The sequence below is a fragment of the Tenrec ecaudatus genome, chromosome 9 (genome assembly GCF_050624435.1).
Source record: "Tenrec ecaudatus isolate mTenEca1 chromosome 9, mTenEca1.hap1, whole genome shotgun sequence".
Classification (NCBI taxonomy): domain Eukaryota; kingdom Metazoa; phylum Chordata; class Mammalia; order Afrosoricida; family Tenrecidae; genus Tenrec; species Tenrec ecaudatus.
Window position 1 is genome coordinate 155873661 of NC_134538.1, and position 21197 is coordinate 155894857.

General features: G+C 50.8%; 1 protein-coding gene across 1 annotated transcript in view; it reads right to left on the minus strand.

Annotated features, from left to right (window-relative positions):
• Nucleotides 1-21197, minus strand: part of DGKI (diacylglycerol kinase iota) — a 184346-nt gene that overhangs the window by 54156 nt on the left and 108993 nt on the right. The window contains exons 17-21 of the mRNA XM_075557402.1: nt 13067-13122; nt 11919-11981; nt 9311-9384; nt 7656-7767; nt 3310-3509 (exon numbers count right to left, since the gene is read on the minus strand). Of these exons, the coding sequence (XP_075413517.1) occupies nt 3310-3509; nt 7656-7767; nt 9311-9384; nt 11919-11981; nt 13067-13122 (505 nt within the window). The remainder of the gene's footprint in view (nt 1-3309; nt 3510-7655; nt 7768-9310; nt 9385-11918; nt 11982-13066; nt 13123-21197) is intronic.

Sequence of the window (21197 nt, forward strand, 5' to 3'; positions counted from 1 at the left end):
CCCAGCACCTGGACAGAGACTGGAAGGGACCCCAGGAAAAGCGCCATGCCGATGGATCCTTCCTTGACCTTGGCTCTAGGGCGAACCAGATGAAAAGGGTGGATGGCGTGATCAGCAGAAATGCGGGCACGTCGTGGCATACGACACAGCGTAAGACATGGGTTTAGCCCCAGGGCTTCCCTGAGCACCCAGGAGCTTGGGGTGAAGGAAGCCAACATCCGGGATCAGGGCCAGGGAACAAAGGTGTCCAGCTCTGGGACAGTGGCTCTATGTGAGAGCTGCAGAATGGCAGGCAGGGAAGGGCAGCTCCCCTGGAAGCAAGGATGAGGATGGGAGCGGATCTCTGGGACGCAACGCAGGGGGAGCGTGGATTCGCTAGCAGGAATTGAGGTGGCATCAACTCCGTGGCAGTGGGTTTTGGTATGACTGAAATAAACTGAGAGCCCAAACCCAAACCAATTCTGCCTCATAGTGACCTTCGAGAGGGTTCTTTATGGGAGCAGACAACCTCATCTCTGTCCCGAAGAGTGGCGTGTGGATTTGAAACAACGACCTTGCGGTTAATAGTCCAACGCTTACCCAACAGTGCCACCCGTGGGTGGCACAGCAGGTGATGGGCTGGGAACCTCAAGGCAAGGCCAGCCGTCCAACCCACCAGCCGCTCTGCTGGAGAGCGATGAGGCTCTCTGCTCCCGTAAAGGTTCTCAGCCTGGGAAACCCAGGGGGCCATGCGACTCCGTCCTGTGGAGTCACCGAGGGTCAGAATGCCATCCTGCTGGCAGGCAGTGTGGCAGCAAGAATCAGAAAGTCTGGAGGAATCTGGAGGCAGAAGAAAAGGTGCGGGAGGCTCCTGGAGGCCATGCTGCCGCTGGAGCCAAAACTCCACTCAGATCCCCAGTGGACGCCGTTAGATTCCCGAGCGTGGATTTCTAGTGGGGCGCAGAGGCCCACCGATTGCAGAAGGAGAATTTGAGGATCGGCGGCGAGAGGAATTGAGATGCTGGGTGCAAGCTCTCGGCGGTAGCTTAACGCGGCTGTCCTTTAGAAATAAACAAGAGAACAATCTGCATAATTTTCTAAAAACCTAGGGTTTCCGTGTGAATTTTCATAAGAAGTGGTAACTAAGCTCTGTCCCCGTTTTGAAGGTTTGTAAGCCTTCCTTTCAAACAAACAGGAGAAGCAAACGAAGGCAGCTTTCCCAAAGCACTGCCGGTTCCCAGGCTGTCTGCGTGGAGGTGGCACCGTCCCCTGGTGGAGGGGAACGGCATAGCTCACTATCCAGTGACTTCCTTATGTGCCATTAGTCCAAGAAGACAGCGATGGTCTCTGTTCGCTCTGACCCGTGAAGAGCGCTCCAAGCTCAGCACTTTGGTGGCTGCACTGGAACCAGCTCTTTCCTGTTACCAGTCAGCTGTTAGGAACAAAACTGCCTGAAAAGAAGTTTTCCGTTCCCAAGCCCCAGGTCAAGCTGAGTTCTGCGGGTCCCAAAGAAGCTGCATGCGACCACCATGCAACGGCTGACACTGTATTCAGCCCACAAACGCCCCAAACTCAAACTCACTGCCACTGAGCGGATTCTGACTCGGGGCGACACTGTAAGGCAGGGCAGGACTGCCTCTGTGCGTTTCTGAGACTGTCGTTCTTTGCGGGAGTAGAAAACCTAGTCTTTCTCCTGAGGAGAGGCTGGTGGTTTTGAACTGCTGACCCTTTGGTGGTTCAACCTCACCGATGGTCAAGACAGAGGGAAGGGAAGGCACTGAGAATAAGCTGAGCATGTCTTAAGCAACCGAACAGGAACGGTCAATATGCGTACATACACACACCTCAAAATACAAAAACAAAAAAGCCAAAGGGCTGTGAGAGGATGGAGCTGCCTTGGGAAAGCCGTAAGTCCCCGAGAGAGATAAGACCTCGCTCCCCATCTGCAGACTCAGAAGCAGATTCTAGCACCTGGAACCTTTTGGGAGCACTAGCTAAAACTGGCCCTCCCCATCTTCCCAGGGTGCAGGGTGGGTGATGGACGGCTGGGTTGATGGACAGATGGGGTTGTGCTCAGAGCTTCTGCAGGCTCACTTACTGGCTCCAGAAGCGTCAATGAGCACGTCTCAGGTGCTGGAAGGAAGTCGGTCAATCCCCACAAACCCACAGCATGCATGGTGGGCCCGAACAGGGGCAGTGCCTTTGGGACCCTCGTGACCCATGGCCGAGCCCTTGAGCTGGGTTCGGCAGATGGGCAGGATTTCCACAAGATACTCAAAAGATGGCCCCAATCCCCACTTTTCTATGTCTCCTTTCCCACCTGAAGTGGCCATGTCTGTCATGAACTGTAATGAGGCACACGTCACCCTGTGCACTGGTTATATGGCACCTAGAGCGCTAACCATGGTCACCTTAGGTCAGATCAGGCTGGGAAATGCCCGCAGGAGCACCTCATTCTGTTTGGGGGGGGTGGGGGAGCAGAGGTGGGCCAGGCTGAGTCTAGGAGGCTACCCAGAAACCAAAAGTAGTGTTAAAGACTCAGAGCAGACGGGACCCCAAAATGAGGACACAAGGAAAGAGACACTTTACTAGCAGGCAGAAGGGGGTGCAATCTCCTGCTACCGGGGGAACGCTACTCTCCAAGTGAACCGAGTGAGAAAAAGAACAAATGCCGAACCCACCGCCATCGAGTGGCACTGCCCACAGGATGGCGTTTCCAGGGCCGTGAGTGTCCATGGAAGCTGAGCACCAACCAGCTGCTGCTCCCACCTGCCCACCTGCCTGATGGCAGCTGAGCGCCTTAATCACTGTGCAACCAGAGCCCCCTGAGCTGGGTGGAGAGCAAACCAACGTTCCTCCTTAGCACCAAGACAACTCCCATCCATCTAGACAAGCGTTTCCCAACATGGGTGATAACATAGCCTCCGTCTGGGGTGATGGATCCACCCAGGCGGACTTGACCTGGATTATGAGCTACAGTACAGATGTGGCCAGGGGTCATCTTTTTTTCTGAAAAGAGGCTGTAGGCCAAGTCCAACTGGGAATCTATGGCTAGACCTGCATTAGGGCCTCCCGTGTCATGAGTCCAGGAGTCCTCGTAGATTTATCTCTGAGAGACGGGGAGGGAGAATCGTCTCCCCAGCAGACAGTAAAGGGGGTGGTAACTGCTTAATAAAGCATGACAGAAAATACATCAGACCTCTGCACCCTCCCAGCAGAGAGACAAAGAAGACACTATGCTTCCTGCCCCCCTGCCACTCCTCCCCCCCTGCCCCCCGTCCCAACCGCATGTCGGCACACAGTGAGGGCCCGGACGCTGCGCTGACTCACTCGTTGAGCAAAGGCATGGAGGTCCTCCTCTTGCTCTTCTGGACCATGTTAGCCTGGTTCCGTAAGGAGATCCGGATCATGGCCGGGGCCAACCTGCACGGCTCGCCGTCCACTTGCATGGGGATAGACTTGTACGTCAGAAGCATGACTTCCCGGCACTGGTGCAGCCGCTCCCCGTGGCCCCCAACTTGCAGGGCAGCCTAGAAAAGCCAGAGTCAAAAGGGAACCTGGCATCAATGCTTGACTGACGAAGCCAGACTCGGGGAGGGCCATCTGTGTACCCCAAGGGGCTTTGATAAGCACACTGGCAGCTGTTAGAACTCCGTCAAGCAGGAGACCCGGGCAACCTCTACACATGAATACACCACAAAGCTGCACGGCTCCCTGGCGGCCACTTTCCACTGTGAGGTTCTTCCATCCTTAATCCAGCGAGTGGACCATGAGGGCTTTACCTGCACGGGAATGGCCAACGTAAACAGAATGACGAGACACGACTTCTACGTTGTGGCTATCTGATGGTTATTACTTGGGGGGCGTTCTATTGAGGCTTGGGTGGAAAGTTTGCAGAGCGAATCGGTTTTTCCACTCGACAGTGGGACCCCCTCAGTAGAGCAACGCTCTTCCCACCTCCTCCCTGGCTCCCCATTTCCCTGTGCCCTTCTCACCTGTCCCTGCCTGACCTTTGAGCTTTGTCTGGGGGCAAATACTGCCCTTTGGGTCTCAAGAGAGATAGCAGTTCCTCCCCTGGGTTATTGTTCACTTCATGAGTCTGTCGCTTGTTTGCCTCAAAGCTGATCTTGGTGTCAGGTTCCGTTCCAGGCTTGAGGGTGCCAAAAGGCCACGTCTTGGGGTTCCACTAGTCTCTATCAGACCAGAAATTCTGGTCTTACATTATGATTTTGAATCTTAAGTCTACATTTCTCTCTCTCCTTCTGAAGTCTGACCTTGGTTCATTTTCAAAGATGGGCCAGCTTTTCCTTTTTTATTTAAAACCTCCTCAAGCTATTTCTAAATTGTTGAGATTAATCGCATGCAAAATAGTCTTTGCTCCTACAATTAAGAACATTGAAAGCAAAGCAGCTTTGAGGAGTGAAATCAAGGGCAGCCAGAACTCTGCCCACCTCAAAGGCGAGTGGAGCCAAGATGAGAAGTCTTTTGTTCTTGAGTTCTACAGTGTGCTGCCCCTTCTGCACCTCCCTGTTTACCCTGCCTTGGCTCCCGCTCTCTGTTGCCCTTCAAACCTCCCTCCTTTGACATCCCAATCCTCATTCTGCTCGCAGTCAGATGGCGGGACGGACGAGTCCAGGAGGAGAGAGTAACAGACAAGGAAAAGGACAATGGCCCCATCCTTCCTTCCTCCCCTACCATCAGTGCTGACTCCCAGCCTCACCCCTGTCTCAGTGCGCCCAAGAACAGCAGTGGAGAGAACCAGCAAGGCAGGTGTCAGGTGGTCATCACTGTTAAGAAGAGCTGAAAGCAGACTGCCAGAAAGATGTCTGCCTGTGTTTTCTTGGCCATGCAGAGCCATTCCACTACATGGAACAGAACAAAGTCTGGCTACCAGGGAGAAAAGCATGAACTCCAGAATGTCTCCTTGTGACCCTAAGGTGCCTGTCCCCAGACCAAGTGGCCGTCGTTTGAACAGCGTATGGGCCACTGCTGGTTCAAAATCAGGAAAAGTGTGCAGGAGCCCTGGCGGTGTCGTGGTTTCGGGCTGTACAGCATGCGACCAGCAGCTCCATGCGAGAAAGGCTGGCCCTTCTACTCTCGTAGACAAGTACAGGGTCGGGGAACTCACAGGGGCTTGCTGTGCGGCAGCACTGACCTGGCAGCACTGACCTGACTGTAGTATCACTGTCATTGTTATTACGATTATTCGCGCCCTATGCAGAGCAAGTGATCGGCGAGGCCAGAGTGTATGCACAGGAACGCGGCATCAGGATTGGAGGAAGGCTCATTACAACCTCCAACATCCACATGACACAACTTTGCTTCCTGAAAGCAATGCAGGCTCAGAACACTTGCTGATAAACATCAAGGACTGCCGCCTTTGATACGGACTACAACTCAAGGTAAAGACACCAAAGTCCTACAACTGTGCCAGTCGGCACGGTGGCAGACAGAGAAAATACTGAAGTGGTCCATGGTTTCACTTTCCTTGAATTCACCATCAGTGCTCAGGGCACCAAGAACAAAACCAAGCTCCCTGCCATCGAGCTGATGCTAACTCATCGGGACCCAATAGGACAGGGTGGAACTGCCCCTGTAGGTTTCCCAGCCTGTAACTCCACACAGAAGTAGAAAACCTCCTCTTTCCCCAGAGGAACAGCTGATGGCTTTGAACTGCTGACCTCGTGGTTAGCAGTCCAATGAGTAACAGCTGTACCACCAGGGCTCCTCGCGTGCCAGTGGTCAAGAAATCAAAGGACATATTGCCTTGGGCAAATCTGCTGCAGAAAACCTCCTTCGAGTGTTAAAGGGCAAGCTTGTCATTCAAGACTAAGGTGCGCCTGACCCAATCCGTGGTATTGCCAACACCTCGTGTGCATGTGGAAGTTGGACATCGAGGAGGAAAGAAGAACGGATGCCTTTGAGTTGTGGTGTTGGTGGAGCACATTTAGATCCCACGACGTACAGGAGAACAAGCAAATATGACTTGGAAGAGGGGCATCAGGATGCTCCTGAGACGCCAGGATGGCAAGACCTTGCCTCACACACTTGAACCTGTGATCGGGAGGACCCAGTCCCTGATGAAGGACATCGTGCTCAGTACAGGGTCAGAGAAAGAGTGGACGACACCCCCTCCCCGGCCTTGAGATGGATTGACACAGTGGCTGCAGTAACGGGCTCAAACATCGTGATTGTGAGGATGGTGTAGGACTGGCCAAGGTTCCGTTATTTTAGGCACGGGGCTGCTATGAGCTGGGACTGGCTGAATAGCAACCACCACCAACAACAACAACACCCAGTAGTGATTAAAAAGCATCCAGCCAACTAGGAACAGAGCAGAGATGCCTCAGGCTCCTACATGGCATCTATCAGGTAATGCAAGGAAAACAGAAGATGCTTTCTGCTCTGGTGGAAATCTTTGGATGGAAGGCCTGGTGGTGCAGAGATAACGTGCTCAGCTGGCAACCCAAAGGCCAGTGGTTCAAACTCACCAGCTGCTCTCCAGGAACCCCAAAAGGTGACCCCTAGGAAACCCTGTGGGATGGTTCTACTCTCTCCTATTGGGTTGCCACAAGTGTCAATCAAGAGCAAAGGGTTTGGGTTAGCACTAATTAGTCTCACCCCATGCCGCCCAGCCTCCCATTCCTCAATCTGAGTATTGCTTTGAGCTGTTTTGAAATTTGTTCAATTACTGAAACGCAGACTCAACATGAAAAAGCCTCCTAGTGATCATGGCAGAGAAAGATACAAATTGCAATGTCTGACTATGAGCTGCATGGCATCCACAAAGGTAATCAGGTTACACAGAATCCCAGACAGAATGAGTACAAATGTCTTTCAGCCGTTAAAATGAATAGAAAGCCGTGATCTTAAATTTGCAAATACAAGACAAAAAGTCTAAAAGAAATAAACAATCTCCTTGTTGCCCCTTCCATGCTAGTAATTCTAAATCAAAATTAAAGTACCATTCTGAATGTCCCATTTTCTTTAGACTTTGCTTCAGTCATTAGGAATATACAAGCTTGCGAGTCTTGTCCCTGGCCTGAAGGGGTGTCACGTTGAACTACTCTAGATGTTTCAATTCATATAAAAAACAATTCATTTCTAAAGGACTTTACTAATTACACAGCAGCCATATTAAACACACAAAAACACAAACAAATACCAAACAGCCACACAAACAAAGATACTCCTTAGCTAATCAAATCCTCTTCAACAGATGTTTGAATTTTCAAATAATGGGGCACGGTTGGCTGGGCTAGTGGCGTGGTAGTTACTGGTATGGCAGTAACACGGCAAACTGCTAACCACAAGGCCGGCGTCAAAACCACAGCAGGGAGACAAGGCTCTCTAGTGCCGTCAAGAGTTGGCGTCTCGGCAGTTCTACCTGTTCTCCGGGGTCAGTAATCGTCAAAATCGGCCCAGTAGGCATGAGTGTGAATTCGAGTGGGCTCGGCATTGCGCTGCTAAGACAAAGTCACTGACTCCAGCCCACCAGCAGAATCATCCATCAATTTTCTCAAGGTCATGAAGAAGGCTGCTCTATCCTTGACTTTCCCAACCAGCTCTTATGTCCATAAAGCAGCAGAGGAAAGTGGACCGAAGTCCTGTGAGGTGAACGAGCCGCAGCTCTGACTAAAATGCGTGCCGGTTCATCCCCCAGCCGCACAGCTTACCAAAGAGGCCATGGTGAATCCAATGACTTCAATGTAGCCATCGTCGTGACGCTGAGGTTCAAAGTCATGGTGGTCTCCTGGATTCCCCCAGGGCATTGTGCCGGCACAATATCTGCAAGGAGCGGAACATGGAATGATACCAGCTCCTCACTTAGCCACGTGACCGGGTGTCAGAGACCAGGCGACTATGGGAAGGTCGACGTTACTTGAAAATGCGGGGGAGGGGACATGCAGCAGGTCACAAAGTGGGGGATGGCTATCTCATGACATAACTGCTCAGTTAGACCGCTGCTGCTGAAGCATCAAACCATTGAGAGGCATGCCCAGACAAGAAGAACCATGACCCTCTCCCCTTATGCCTCAGCATCCGTTACTACCCAATGCACTTCGATAAAACACAGAAACACCAGGATACTAGAGTGTCATAAATGCCACACATCAGATAATGAGACAGTTGCTAAGTGAGGAGTGGGTGTATATTTAGGCTACTTTTCTCATAATTATTGGTTGGAACTAACATGTATCATTAGACCCAATGTTTATATAGCAAAACCTCAAATGCCGGAACCTTCTGGAAGGCAGAGACCAGCCAGAGAAGGAACATGCCCTCCACTGCTAGGGAGGGATTGTGCAGCGGTTAGACTGCTCCCAGTCAAGGGCAGCCTACTGGCCCGGCGTGAGGTAAGAAGGCAGTCCTTTCAGGGTCTGGCTCTGCTCTGGTAAGTCTCACTCTGCCTGCGGTCAGAAAGGGAAGGGGGAATCCAGGAGATTGGCTGAATAGCAGCGGGGGGATTCGGAGGGGCAGATGGGAAGGAGTGGGAAGGAAAAGAGAAGGGTGCGAAGGGAAGGAAGATGAATGAACAGTTGTGCTTAATCTGGGCCGTTCGCCTTAATACCTACTCTGAAAGTGCTCTGGAACAGGCTGGAAGCTGACTAAACTGCACGCTGCTCTAGGGGGTGGTGGGAGCAGTGGGGTGGGGGTGGGGCTGCAAGATGTTTTCCCAGCCTTAGGTTTGCACAGACCTCTCGCTTCCATTCAATTCCATCCAAGGAGAACAGATCTGCCTATTTGGAGTCTGAGTTTCTTGGTGTGCGGAAAACAAAAGGTCATGTGTCTGCCCTCCCAGAACCTGGGTGTGGGAAACTCCCCTCCAATTTTATGCTGCTGAGATAATGTGCTTATTTCAAAATGATTCCCTCTTAAATACCCCTTTCTTCAGAGGTGGATAAGAGCACCCAAGAGAGCCGAAACCCTAGCCCCAGCATGCCGCTCGACTTGATGCTGTTTCTTGTTTGCAAAAGGCAAGCATCTGGTAGCGCCGGCGAACAGATCCCACGCGCAATGCCGGCTGGAAGGTTTCCTAACAGAGCGGAGGGAGGCTTTGGGGAAATGAAGTAAAGGAGTTGATTCAATGTCTCTGCTGCAGCCTGGGGGCACCTGGGTTTCTGACGGAGCACAGGCACTACACGGCCAGCAGCACACAGAACAGGAGTGATCCAAGTCTGCGGACAGAGTGGTCAGACCTGGAACCGCTCCGGGAAGCAAGACAATGAGTCCGTCATCTCGGCCTGGATTCACCCTCACATGGAGACGGGGGACCTCAACCCAGCCCGGAGGGCCCATCAACCGAAGGCAGGCACATGGACAAGCTCACCTGGGAATGTTTAAAAACACCAGACACTGGAACTTCAGCTCCTGGATCTTGGGGGTGAGGTCAGTCCCATCACACTGAAACAGTCAGGAGAGAACGGCTGGAGGTGGTGCAGATTCACACGTCAAGGTCACCACAAGAAGGGGGTGACAATGATCACTCTATGGTCCCGCCTCCCTCTTCGGTCCCAACCCTGCTTCAGTGAATGTGAGTTGCTGTGAGCTGATGCTAACTTGACCAGGACCAGGGTGTCCCGTGTGGCTGTTTCCATGGTCACAGGAGAACAAGGTTGGTACTTCACCCACATGGTACTTTTTCTGGATCCCACAGTCAAGGGGACCCGTCAGGCCCGCCTTGACTGGTCAGTAGGCACTTAGGTTTGTAGTGTGGCCATGCAAAGCCTTGTGCACATCTCAAAGGATGAGCTTAAGGTGAAGGTGAGAGGATTCTCGGTCCTTGTCATCAAACCAGATGAGGGTAATGAATAAAGCTATTTACCCACTTTGCTTTTTCAGATAACTTCTGCATTTTGAAAATAGTGCATATAATGCGTCAAACCCTGTCAGAAAGGCGTGTACACTGCAAGTTTTCTTCTTTTTAAAATTATCTAATTATAAATTAAGGGAGCCCCGCAGCAGAGTGTTGCGTGTTGGGGCGGCCACTCCGTGGGAGAAAGTTGAAGTTGTCTGCTCCCACAAAGATTGACAGGCTCAGAAACACGCAGGAGAGTTGCACTCTGCCTTACAAGAGCAGCTATGAGTTGGAATCAACTCACTGGCCTTGAGTTGTTGATTTCTATATTAAGAAGTCATGGAATAGGTAGGCCCTCAGCCGCTGACTGAAAGGTTAGCAGTTCAACTCTACCCAGCCCCGCTGTGGGAGCAGCATCTGGTGATCTGCTCCCATGAAGATTGCAGATCACACAGGGGTGGTTCTACTCTGTCACAGGTGGCCTCTCGGAGTCAAAATCGACTTGGTAGCACCCGACAACAGCCACAACTGGAAGTCTCTTTTATTCCCCTCTCTGGAAGAAACCATTGGATCAGGATGCCAGTCTTTGGCTTTTGTTCTACTCGACTTGCAAAATGCTTGCTTCGGGTGGGCTGTATTGGCTATTTAACCATTGCATAATTCTCTCTGTCCCCTGCACTGCCATTAGCTGGGGTCATATAGGTCTCTCTGTTCTTAGTTACAATAGCCAACCAACCTGCTGTGCTTGACCCATGGTGGATCCCTGTGTCTCAGCGCACACCTGGGCCCCGTGGGATTGTCAATGGCTGAGGGTTTCCAGATGGAGATGACCAGGCCTTTGCTCCTCAGGCCCTCCCGGGTGGATTTCAACTGCCAACCTTTCTGATCAGCAGTCGAGCATGCAACCATGTATCCCAATCAGGAGCCACTACGTGCCTTCAGTCACCCAGGCTGATGCTTTCTCTGGTCACGATGAAGGAACCCTGGTGAAACAGTGGTTGAGCACTCGACTGCTAACTGAAAGGTCGATGGTTCAAATCCACCAGCTGCTCCATGGGAGGAAAAGGAGGCAGCCTGCTTCCTTGAAGATCACAACCTTGGAAACCCATGGGGTGTCCCATGCTGGCAGCATCAACTCCACGGTAACAGGCTCGGGGTTTTCCGTGACGAACTCAAACACCTTCTATTCTCCTTCCTTCCTGCCTGCCTGTATTGTCACCCCTTTCCTGCCTTCATTTTCATTTTCCTACTCAATTATCCATGACAAAATCGTGTGCTCAGTCCTGCTTCTAACTTGGCTACGATAAGGAAACCTTACACATCTTTAAAAAATTAATGATTCGCTAATGTTATGTGTTTCTCCAAGAGAAAGGCCACCTTTCAATTCCCTGTGGCCCCGATCGGTGAGTATCCAAACCCTGGGCTGCAGTCCCAGGGGGCAGCAGCACAGTCACGCCATCACTGGTGAGGCCCCAACCAGGCTGCACGGGGGGTTGGCACAAAGTCCCGACCTCGGTGACGGCTCTGTGACGAAGACGCCCCCACCGGCCATGGGCGAAAGCATGGGTCTGGTGAGTGGACGTCTCTACCTCAAAGGCCGAGCGGACATCACCTCTTTGAGGAAGCATGCCCTACCCCAGCCCTTGCGAGAACTGCCTTTTGTCCCTTCTGCCACCACAGCGTGGGGTCAACAGGGGGACAGTGGCCTGCGATGTGCTCTGCTCCTCCACTCAGGAGTGTGACTAAGACAAGGCCAGGCCGATGGTAGGCGCTCATAAAGATGGGCTGATTCAGCAGCAGGAACTGTATCTGGTTTTATACAGTTCAAGAAACCGCACCAAACCCACTGCCGTCATGTCTATCTCCTAGTAGCCCTATAGGACAGCGTAGGCATGCTCCTCGGGGTTGCAAAGGCTGTGAGTCTTTCCTGGAGCAGACGGCCTCGTCTTCCTCCCACAGAACAGCCGGTGGTCTGAACACCCAGCTTGCCATCAGCAGCCCGATGCTCAACCCACCGCACCAGAGTTCTGTAGCTTCCTAAACATGCAAGCTGGTATTGAACGGTTCCTCTTGTTTTCCTGCCGTGTGACTAATGCAGACGGGTTCAAATGGAACAAGCAGTATACGCATCGGTACTCACGACAACTTTGACGTGCTTGGATAGATCCCTGGAACTCCTCTGTAGGAAATCGGAAAAGGCTGCCTGCATCACAAGGAAACAAAGGAGGAAGAAGAAGAAGAAAGGAAGGAGAAGGAGGAGGAGGAGAAGAGGAAGAGGAGGAAGAAGAAAAACCTTCTTGGTTACATGCTTCCAGCAATGCCAAACTATTCAAAACGAGAAACCCGGTTCTCCTTTTTCTCCTGAGCAAAGGAGGGCAGCGCGCTGGCCAGCACGTGGGATACCACCTCTCGGTTTTCACACTTTCATCAACAAGGGAATGTGCGCTCACGGGAAGAAAGCCAAACACTGGATCCCTTCCTGGGCAGGTGTGTTTGACCATCCTCCTACTTGGCACCTTGCTCCATCAACCTTGCCGCTCCTAATCCAACTCAGCGCCATGGAGTTGATGCCGGCGCACAGCAACCCGAAAGAACAGGGTCGACCTGCCCCTGTGGGCCCCCGAGGCTCTAACTACGGCGATAGAAAGGCTCCTCTTTCTCCCGTAGAGCTGTGGTGGGTTCAAACTGCTGACCTCATTGTTAGCAGCCCGCATGCTCCCCCTCAGTGTACCTGACCTTCAAACCACCCTTCCTTAGCAATCTTCCTTCCGGTCGGGACGTCCCGGGGGCAAGGCGGCAAACATATCCTTTGCTCTTTCAATTTCTCATTCAGATGCTCTTGTGCCCCCGCACCTGGGAAACTATATTCCCACCACCAACCTGCACACACGTTTCCATTCCCTGCCCGTCCCGGCTTCCAAGAGCTGCCGGAGGTGTATTTTTCACTGTGCTCTTGAAGGCTCCTCTCCTCTCTCTCTCTACAACTCGGCAACTCAAGGGCTGCCTAGCTCCAAGAGGGTCAACACAGGCTGTCCACGTGACAGCTCATTCAGAAACGCTCCTGGATTCTTCTCCTGAAGTGCCAACAGGACGCATTTGCAAAAGCAATCATATCCGTGCAAGCATGGAGGGGGCAGTACCGTCCACGGGGTGAGCATCACGCTCGCTAACTGGGAATGAGTCTGAAGGGAGAGGCGCTTTCTGGTGCACAGGCTGCAACCTCTCCAGTGGGAGTGACTGAGGCACTCGGACAAGAGCAGGGAAGTATAAGGAGGCAGCTGTACTTACCCCCGCATAGAACATTTTATTTCGAAACCGGCTGTTGAACTTCTCTGGATTTGCTTCTGTGGGAGAGGAAAGGACGGTGGTGTTGTAGAGACCTCACCAAAGGCAGCCCTGCCCATGAGCAGCCCTCCCTGTCCTCCTGAGGTCCCAGAGCTTCACGACCGGCTCTCCCTCAGCTTCGGCTCGGTTGGCCAGTGCTATGAAAGCTCAGTCCCCAAAAGGCAGCGATGGCCTCGACGGGGAGCTTGTTAGAAGTGCCAACCATGGACCCCTCTCCTCCAGAACCAAATCGACTGCCGTCGAGTCAGTTCCGACTCACAGAGCCCACGGGACAGAGGAGAACTGCTCCACGCAGCTTCTGACCCTCTCAGTCTTGACCGAAACCGGCAGCCTCATCTTGCTTCTGAAGAATGGTTGGTGGGTTTGAACTCCTAACCTCATGATTGGTAGTGCGATACTTCACCCACTGTGTTGCTGTGGGTGCTCAGGAGCTACCCAGGTGACCCGAGCACACAGTCAAGGTTGAGAGGCTCTGGGACTCAGGGTTGGTGGAGACACAGGGTGGCATTGGGCAGGGAAGGGTGGGGGAGTGAGGGGTGGCTAGGTGCTCTGACTTCCATAGGGCATGGCTTCTATGAGCTATGTATGCAGCTTACATGTAACCAAACAGGAGGAGCTGCTTGGCCATTGGGCAAAATGCTGGCAAGTCACTTGCTGTCTCGAGAGTGAGAGGCCTGGAGAAACCCTGTGGTTTAGTTTGTCTAAGATGCAGGTGGCGGCCGGGATATCCAGAAACTTTTATCACCACGACGGCACTCACTGGAAAGTGGTTTCACTGTGACTTTTCTCCCACGTGTTATACAAGTTAAGGAACACACACAAGAGCCCACAGGGACCGACAACGGTGATGTTGCACACGGATTCTGAAGATTTTAAAGTACCTAAACCCAAGCACCAAACTCCCTGCCACGGAGTCCACTCCGACCATGGCAACCCTACGGGAAGGGCAGAACTGTTCCCGTGGGCTTTGGAGACTGGAGTTGAAAGTCTCCTCTTTCTCCCAAAGAGACGCTGGTGGTTTTGAACTACTGATCTTGTGGTTAGCAGGCCAACCCTTGAAATACCTAACTGTGTAGATAGAGAGGTGTGGCTAACTAACCCTGAGGGAAACGTGACTAGGACGATATTCCCTCACTTAGAACAGAGGGAATCTGGGAAGCTAGTATTCCATGGTAGCAAAGCCTCCACTCTGGTTAACTTAACTTCCAAGTACATGATCCTGCTTTAAATATCATTCCCACAGATTCTCCCCTAACAGCTATGCTGTCTTAAAGTGAGCGCATGATTGATTTTACCCCCCTACAGAAGCAGACAGCCTGTCGCTCTCTCTTCCCGCCGTGTCACCCAGCCCCGCCATAGCTGCCCCCAATGCAGGCATTAGTCTTCCTCACCTGTGAGCTCAGGGACCTTACTATAGAGTCTACCCACCTGGTGACGTATGTAACTACTGAATATGCATGTCTTATGGCTACCTATAAATGTCCCTAGTAAAGATGCTCTCCTCCCTTCTCCCACCTCCACCTGGACCACCGAGAGGGGCTGAGGTGAGCATGCTACCATAAAATGTGTCCAACTCCTTTATTCTACTCTCTCTCTCCTATCCTTCCTGTCCTCTATGATTTTACTATGGTCTTCATATATGATAGCCGTACAATTGTGCCTACTGACCCTTCGGATGTGAGAGGCTGGTTTCCTGTGATACATAATTTCCCTAATAAGATACCATGACAATTCCCAAGAATCCACTGGTGATGTCTTTGCTTGCTTCCTTGCTGCACATTCCCTTCAGCTCATTCTGGGGGCTAGGCTTTCCCGGAGCCATTCTCACCAGCACGCTCTCCATGTCCTGCCCCTGTTCTTGAACAGCCGCGCTCAGCTGTCATTCACTGGATGAGGAGAAGGTGCAAAGGACTCACCCCCTAAGACAGGGCCAAACAAAAGCCACCAGACTCGGGAAATGACCTTACGTGTTGTCGTGAATATTAGAACATCGTTTTCGCACAACGCATGGAACCTGGGCAAAGGTTTGCGAGCTTGAACGACATCGTTCTTTTTGTAGAATGGACTTTGAGCTCCGATTTCATCTACTTAGGTTCTGTTTCTCAGACTTTTCTCTAACATCCCCGTTAGTCTCCCAAGGTAAGCACTCGAAGCTCTGGAACACAGTAATACTGAAGGCAAACGGGGACTGCATTGGACAAATGAGGGGGGCTCCAAAGAGTTCCAGGGGCAAAACCAACCAGGCAGACTGGTCGGATAGAGACGGGTGGAGCCCTGGAGACGATGGCCTTTTGTCACAGGTCGGGAAATGAACCCAGCCCCATGGTCCAACATTCAGTCGCCCAGTCTCAGAGACCTGCAGGGATGGCTCTTCCCTGCCCTGTACGGTTGCGGTGAGTCAGAGCTGACTCAATGGCAGCGAGTTCCATAAGTGGGTCTATCAGGAGAACATTCACACAAAAAAGGTGCCAGCGCTTCAGAACTGTCGACCATTTGAGATCAGCAGAGCGGCATTTACGCCAGGACAGAGTTGTAAAGAGTCAGGAAAGAAGGAACGCAAACAGGAAACACTGGGAAGAAGCGGGCCTTGTGATGTTCATGATGGGGACCGAGGTCAGTGAGATGAAAGAAAGTGTGTATGAATTGTGGAACGGAAAACCAACAGCTTCATCCAACCTGCAATAAGAAGTGGGTAGAGGTCAGAGGAAAATAGAATGAAAATTGTTAAAGGCCCTCAAGAAGCACCAGACGAACACGTGATAGAGTCGGTGTTCATGCCTCTGCCTGCTTAAGCTCCCATTGGGGCAGCAGGCTTGGTCGTTTTCACAATGTGTCCCGACGTCTTTGGGATACATTAGGCCGGTGGGTGGTGGGTGTTCAGACCTTTTGTGATGTAGATTTGGCTGGGTACCCATTTCAGTTATGTTCACTTTTTCTGCCTTTATGGAAGCACAGGAAAAATAAGAATCATTAGGTCTGGGCCATTTATCATAGGTTTACCGGCCTTTTCACAGGCTCTGGTTTTTAAAAACTAAAGCAAAAGTCAGCACCAGATGAAAAATAAGTTACGAAGAGAAATGGAAAAATGCTGACCACAGAACATCCTCTGGTGCTGATGCCCACAGCTATTAGGCGAATCATATACCAAGGGCTAGCTTTTAAAAACACATAATTTATGGCCTGGAAAATATTCACATCTTTATGAGGCTTTTGTATGAATCTCAAAGAACTGAACAGTTAATGAAAGAAAGAAAATTTCCTTTTCTTACTTAAAAAATTCAACAACAAAATAAAGCAGTCATCGAGCCAGTTCTGGAAATTTCTCTGTAAGACTCAAAAAATGAGAATAAAATCAAGAAAAAAGGAGAAAGAAAGAATATGTTGCTAGTTTCATTCAAGTGCTGATGGACAAAGTCACTTTGGCTAAAATCCAACCACAGGAACCCCCCCAAAAAAAGCATCAGCAAATTCATTTCCATCAAGTCCATTCTGACTCGTGGAGAGCCTATAGGACGGATTAGAACTGTCCCTTTGGATTTCTAAGACTGTAAGCCTCCGAGCAGCTGGTGGCTTTAACTACTGACCTTGAGGTGAGCACGTCAACTCATAGCCCATTACACCACCAGCGCTCCTTGGCAGTCAACGAAGTAAATAAGGAGCCTCGGTGAGGTCTTGGTTAAGCACCTGACTGTGATCCACATGGTCGGAGGTCTGAAACCACCAGATGCTCCTCTGGAGAAAGACTGGGCTTTCTACTCTTGTAAACAATAACAGTCTCAGAAACCCAAAGACGGTCACTGTAAGTCAACATTGCCTCGATAACAGGGAATTGGGAGCTCTCGGTTGGGTTGGTGTTTAGCTTTGAACCAAGAGGTGGGAAGTTCATGTTCATCCAGAGGCACCTCGAGAAAGAAGGGTTGACAATCGGATTCTGGAAATTCCTCATTGAAAATCCCATGCAGCTCAGTTATCCTCTGATACACCTGGGTCCCAGGTGGGAGTTGATTAGAAAGATACTGGGACTGGTTCAACAGTACGGACCCCCGGGGTTTCCTATGCTGTCATGCTCACGAGGGCATATGGGCATGCCTGTTCTACATTGGGTGGCTGACGCGTTCAAACCTTCGACCTTTCGAGTAGCAGCTGGGTGCTTGAACACTGTACCACCAGGACTCCTGACCTAGGGGAGAGGCAGTTCTACTCCATCATACTGGGCTATGATGAGTCATCGTTGACTCAATGGCACACAGCAACCACAACACCACCCTCCCAGGAACCAACCCAGTCCTTCAAGAAACTAGTGGAGACAGCCATTGGGCACGGGATTATCCAGACACACAGGCCATGCCTTTGGTCCTCGTGAAGTTCCAATTCAGGGGGGACAGGTCTGCAAACGAGACAGGAGGTGTCTAAGAAGTTACCGGTGTTCGTTCTAAATTCTCTATGCTATGAGTCGTGAACCACTCATTATCCCTCCAAGCGTGAAGTTAGATACTGCTTCCTCTAGTATCGTAACTGCATTCCCTTGACCTTGTCGCATACTGAGGTTCAGTTCCCCCAGATAACAGGGCATCACAATGAGACCATGTGGTGGAAGCATCCCATCTCAGGCGAGACATCTGATGTGCGTCACATCATTCATCTCTAAAATGTGGCAATCCCATGGATGCAGACGGCAAAACACAATCACGTTTAACACGGCTGGAAAATGTGTGACGTGCTTCCTGCAGCGTGGTCACGACAGAATCATGAGTCTTGGGCAACTCTCCACCTACATGGAGTCTAAATGGCCAATAATCCTGTCAGGACACCACAGGCTGCTCCAAATGACAGCACCTCCTGGTGCCCAGGCAGCACCCTCACCGGGATGAGCTGCTTAGTCACTTCGAGAAGAGGAAGACAGTGTCACGATCATCCAGCCAAGTGAGATGCAGGCATGGTGCGGTTCTGATGAACTCCAGCCTACCCAGAGGTCCGTGTCTGTGCGTACACAGTCAATCCAAAGACGGGTCCCTTCGCTCCTGGCTGACTTTCCACAGGTAATTCTAGAAGCATTTCTAATGAACTGTCTCAAAGTCAAGTTCACTTGAACTAGCCCCTCTAAAAGAAATAAAATACAGGCTGGGACGTTAAAGCTCCCATTTGGCCTGGGCCATTGGATGACCCTGTGCCTGCATTTTTTTTCTCTTTTGAAGATTTTGTCCTGGTAAGATTTGTATGCATTATCAGGTTCATGTGGATTCCTAATTTAAGGTCTGCCTTGTTCTGGGTTAGGACCTAGTGGACCTTCCACCCCATTTGCACACATTCCTGTGACTCTCTTGAGGCTCTGGCAAAGCACATGGGTGCCCCAGGAAGGCTCACACTGTGAGTGGAGGGGGTCGAGGAGTGGAGCTGTCCACTGCTGAGTGTCCCTGGCTAGTGGAGGGCCACGCAGTGAGACTGAGTAATTCCCTGTCCTGTTGCAGTGGGTAGATCACAGGGGTGGGGAGAACCCAGTCATTCTTCACATGAACACAGTGATCATGCGGATGCTGTTCATGCCTTCAGTATAACTGTAACTTGCTAAGTTTATAGCAATGTTTACCTTCCCATAAACATCACACATAAACAGGTGACATCAAGTCAGTACCAAACCCATAGCGACCCTATGCACACAGAAAGAAACACTGCCCAGTCCTGCATCAAATACAGATGCACGCAGATCTACATAGATGTGTCTATGTATATGTCTATATGTGTGTATGTCTACATGTGTGTATGTTGTGTGTATCTATGTGTGTGCTTTAAAAGAATTCATAAGTCCCCTCTCATGCAAACGTGAACTTGGCTCCCTTGGTCTTGTCCAGCTAAGCTTCAGGTTGCTTGACTAACCAGGAAAAGATAGGGTGGAACTCCAAGGGAAGACCAAATAGTGTAAAGAAAGAAAAGAAAGATTTCCATTTTTCACAGACAACTATCTATTCTCGTTGAAAATAAAACTAAAAGATCCGTGAACGGAAAGAGAGACGCGCGCACTAGGGATCTCCGACGAGAGCCGTAGGAAGCGGTGCCAGGGTTTCGGGGACACGCACTTTGCACCGTCTCTCCATCACCTGCGTGAAGCTGGAATCGATTTCTCCCACTCCGCTAACACTATCCCTGATCAACTCTTCAGCACCTGGGTCTCCTCGAGGTTCCTGGCTGGCCTCCGGGCCCAGTGCTTACCATTCGACCTCCTACGGCCCTGAAACCTTCCGCTAAAGCACAGCCATTCCAAGTTCAACGAAGGGCCAAGGTCAGCATTTTCAATCAGTTGTTTTATAAACACACACAAACACATACACACATGAGTATATGCTATTCTATTCAATAATTAAAATTGAATACAAATAAAAGGAAAAAAGCCCACATCGCTGCCCCAGGAATTAATGGCCGAGCTTGGTCTGTGCCCCTGGTGCCTCCCGCTGCCCCCGCCCCTCACCCTGATCCTCAGATATTGAGGCTAGACAGAGGCAATTCAGGTAAACCCCGCTTTGCTGCTATGAAAGAGACTCAGCGAGGCCAGCACCGCACCAGGAAATGTACCACTTTTCACCCCAGCCTAACTTTCAGATAAATCCACAGCACAGCAGGCCCACTAGAGTAAACCCAGTGTTGGACACTCAATTAGTTCAGTTTCTTTTCATGCCAGGACGCCTATTGGGGTGGGTGGGGTGGATCCCAAGAACTGGCAATTACTGGGTTATTTAATAAGTATTATTAAGAAATCTGGGGAGAGAGATGAGATATTCTACTTCCATAAAAATGTCCAGTCTCGGAAATCCACATGGACAACTCTCCTCTGCCCTCTAGGGGTTCCATGAGCCAGAGCCAAGGCGACGGCAGCGAATCTGTGTTTTACATTGGATGAAGAAGTCCAGGGATTTTACTAAGGATTGAGATCTAGCTTTTCCCGAGAAGTATGGCAGGTGGGGTGTGTGTGCAGGGGGTGGGGGGAGTGGAGGGGACGGATCTTCATCAGGTCCTTAAAACACACTATCTTTAAACAAAGGAAGGGCAACAAATTACAAATACTGGTCCGAATATAGGCCCCTGGGAAAACACAGTCTCCAAGGACTGTCTGTGTGCGACAGGGGTGGTTCTGATTGGGAACATTCCAGGTCTTATTTGTTATAAGTCACCTACTCTGCCGTGTCCAAGCAGATGAGAGAGAGAGAGAGAGAGAGAGAGAGAGAGAGAGAGAGAGAGAGAGAGAGAGAGAGAGAGAGAGAGAGAGAGAGAGAGAGAAAGCGCTGGTCCTGTCTTCAAGCATCTGACACAGACCTGGCCTCAGCATAGCCTGCATCCTCACAGCCCTGTGAAGTCAAGACATCAGAGGGTCAGCCCTGCTGGGGTACTCCAGGGGCTGTCCTTCCTGTGTGTTTTTATTTCACAGCCTCAGTCCGAGGTGGTCACTCGACCTGCACCCAGCGTTCTCAGTGTTGATTCCGCATCCTCATTAGAACCTGGACACCTGAGTTCTAATTTCTAGCATGCTTCCACAAACTGAAACTATTTAACTTCCACAAACTGAAACTTCCACAAACTGAAACTATTTAAGCTTTCGGAAAATCTGAAAGGAAAAGTTAGGACTTTATGTCTTCATAATCTCTACCCAAGTGTCATTTTGGGTTTATATGTCATCTTCACCCCAAAACAACACTAGGGTGTAGAAGATTTACGCACATATATATTTTTTTTAATTGGAGTCCTGGTAGCACAGTGATTTATACATTGGGCTGCTAAGCCCAACGTCGGCAGTTCGATACCATCAGACACCCCTTGGGAGAAAGCTGAGGCTCTCTACTCCTGTCAAGAGGTACAGAGCTACAGGCTCCGAACCCACAGGGGCAGCTCTACTCGTCTTTTGGGGTCGCTAGGAGTCAGAATGGACTCAATGGCAATGAATTTGCTATTTAGATTCTTTTCGGTTTCTATAACCCTAGTGGAAGGCGGGGTAAGGGTCAGGTTAAGAGTTAGGACTAGTTGGAGACATAGTCACATCCACAGACGATGATACATTGTTGTTGTCATCGACTCCTGTGTCAGAGGT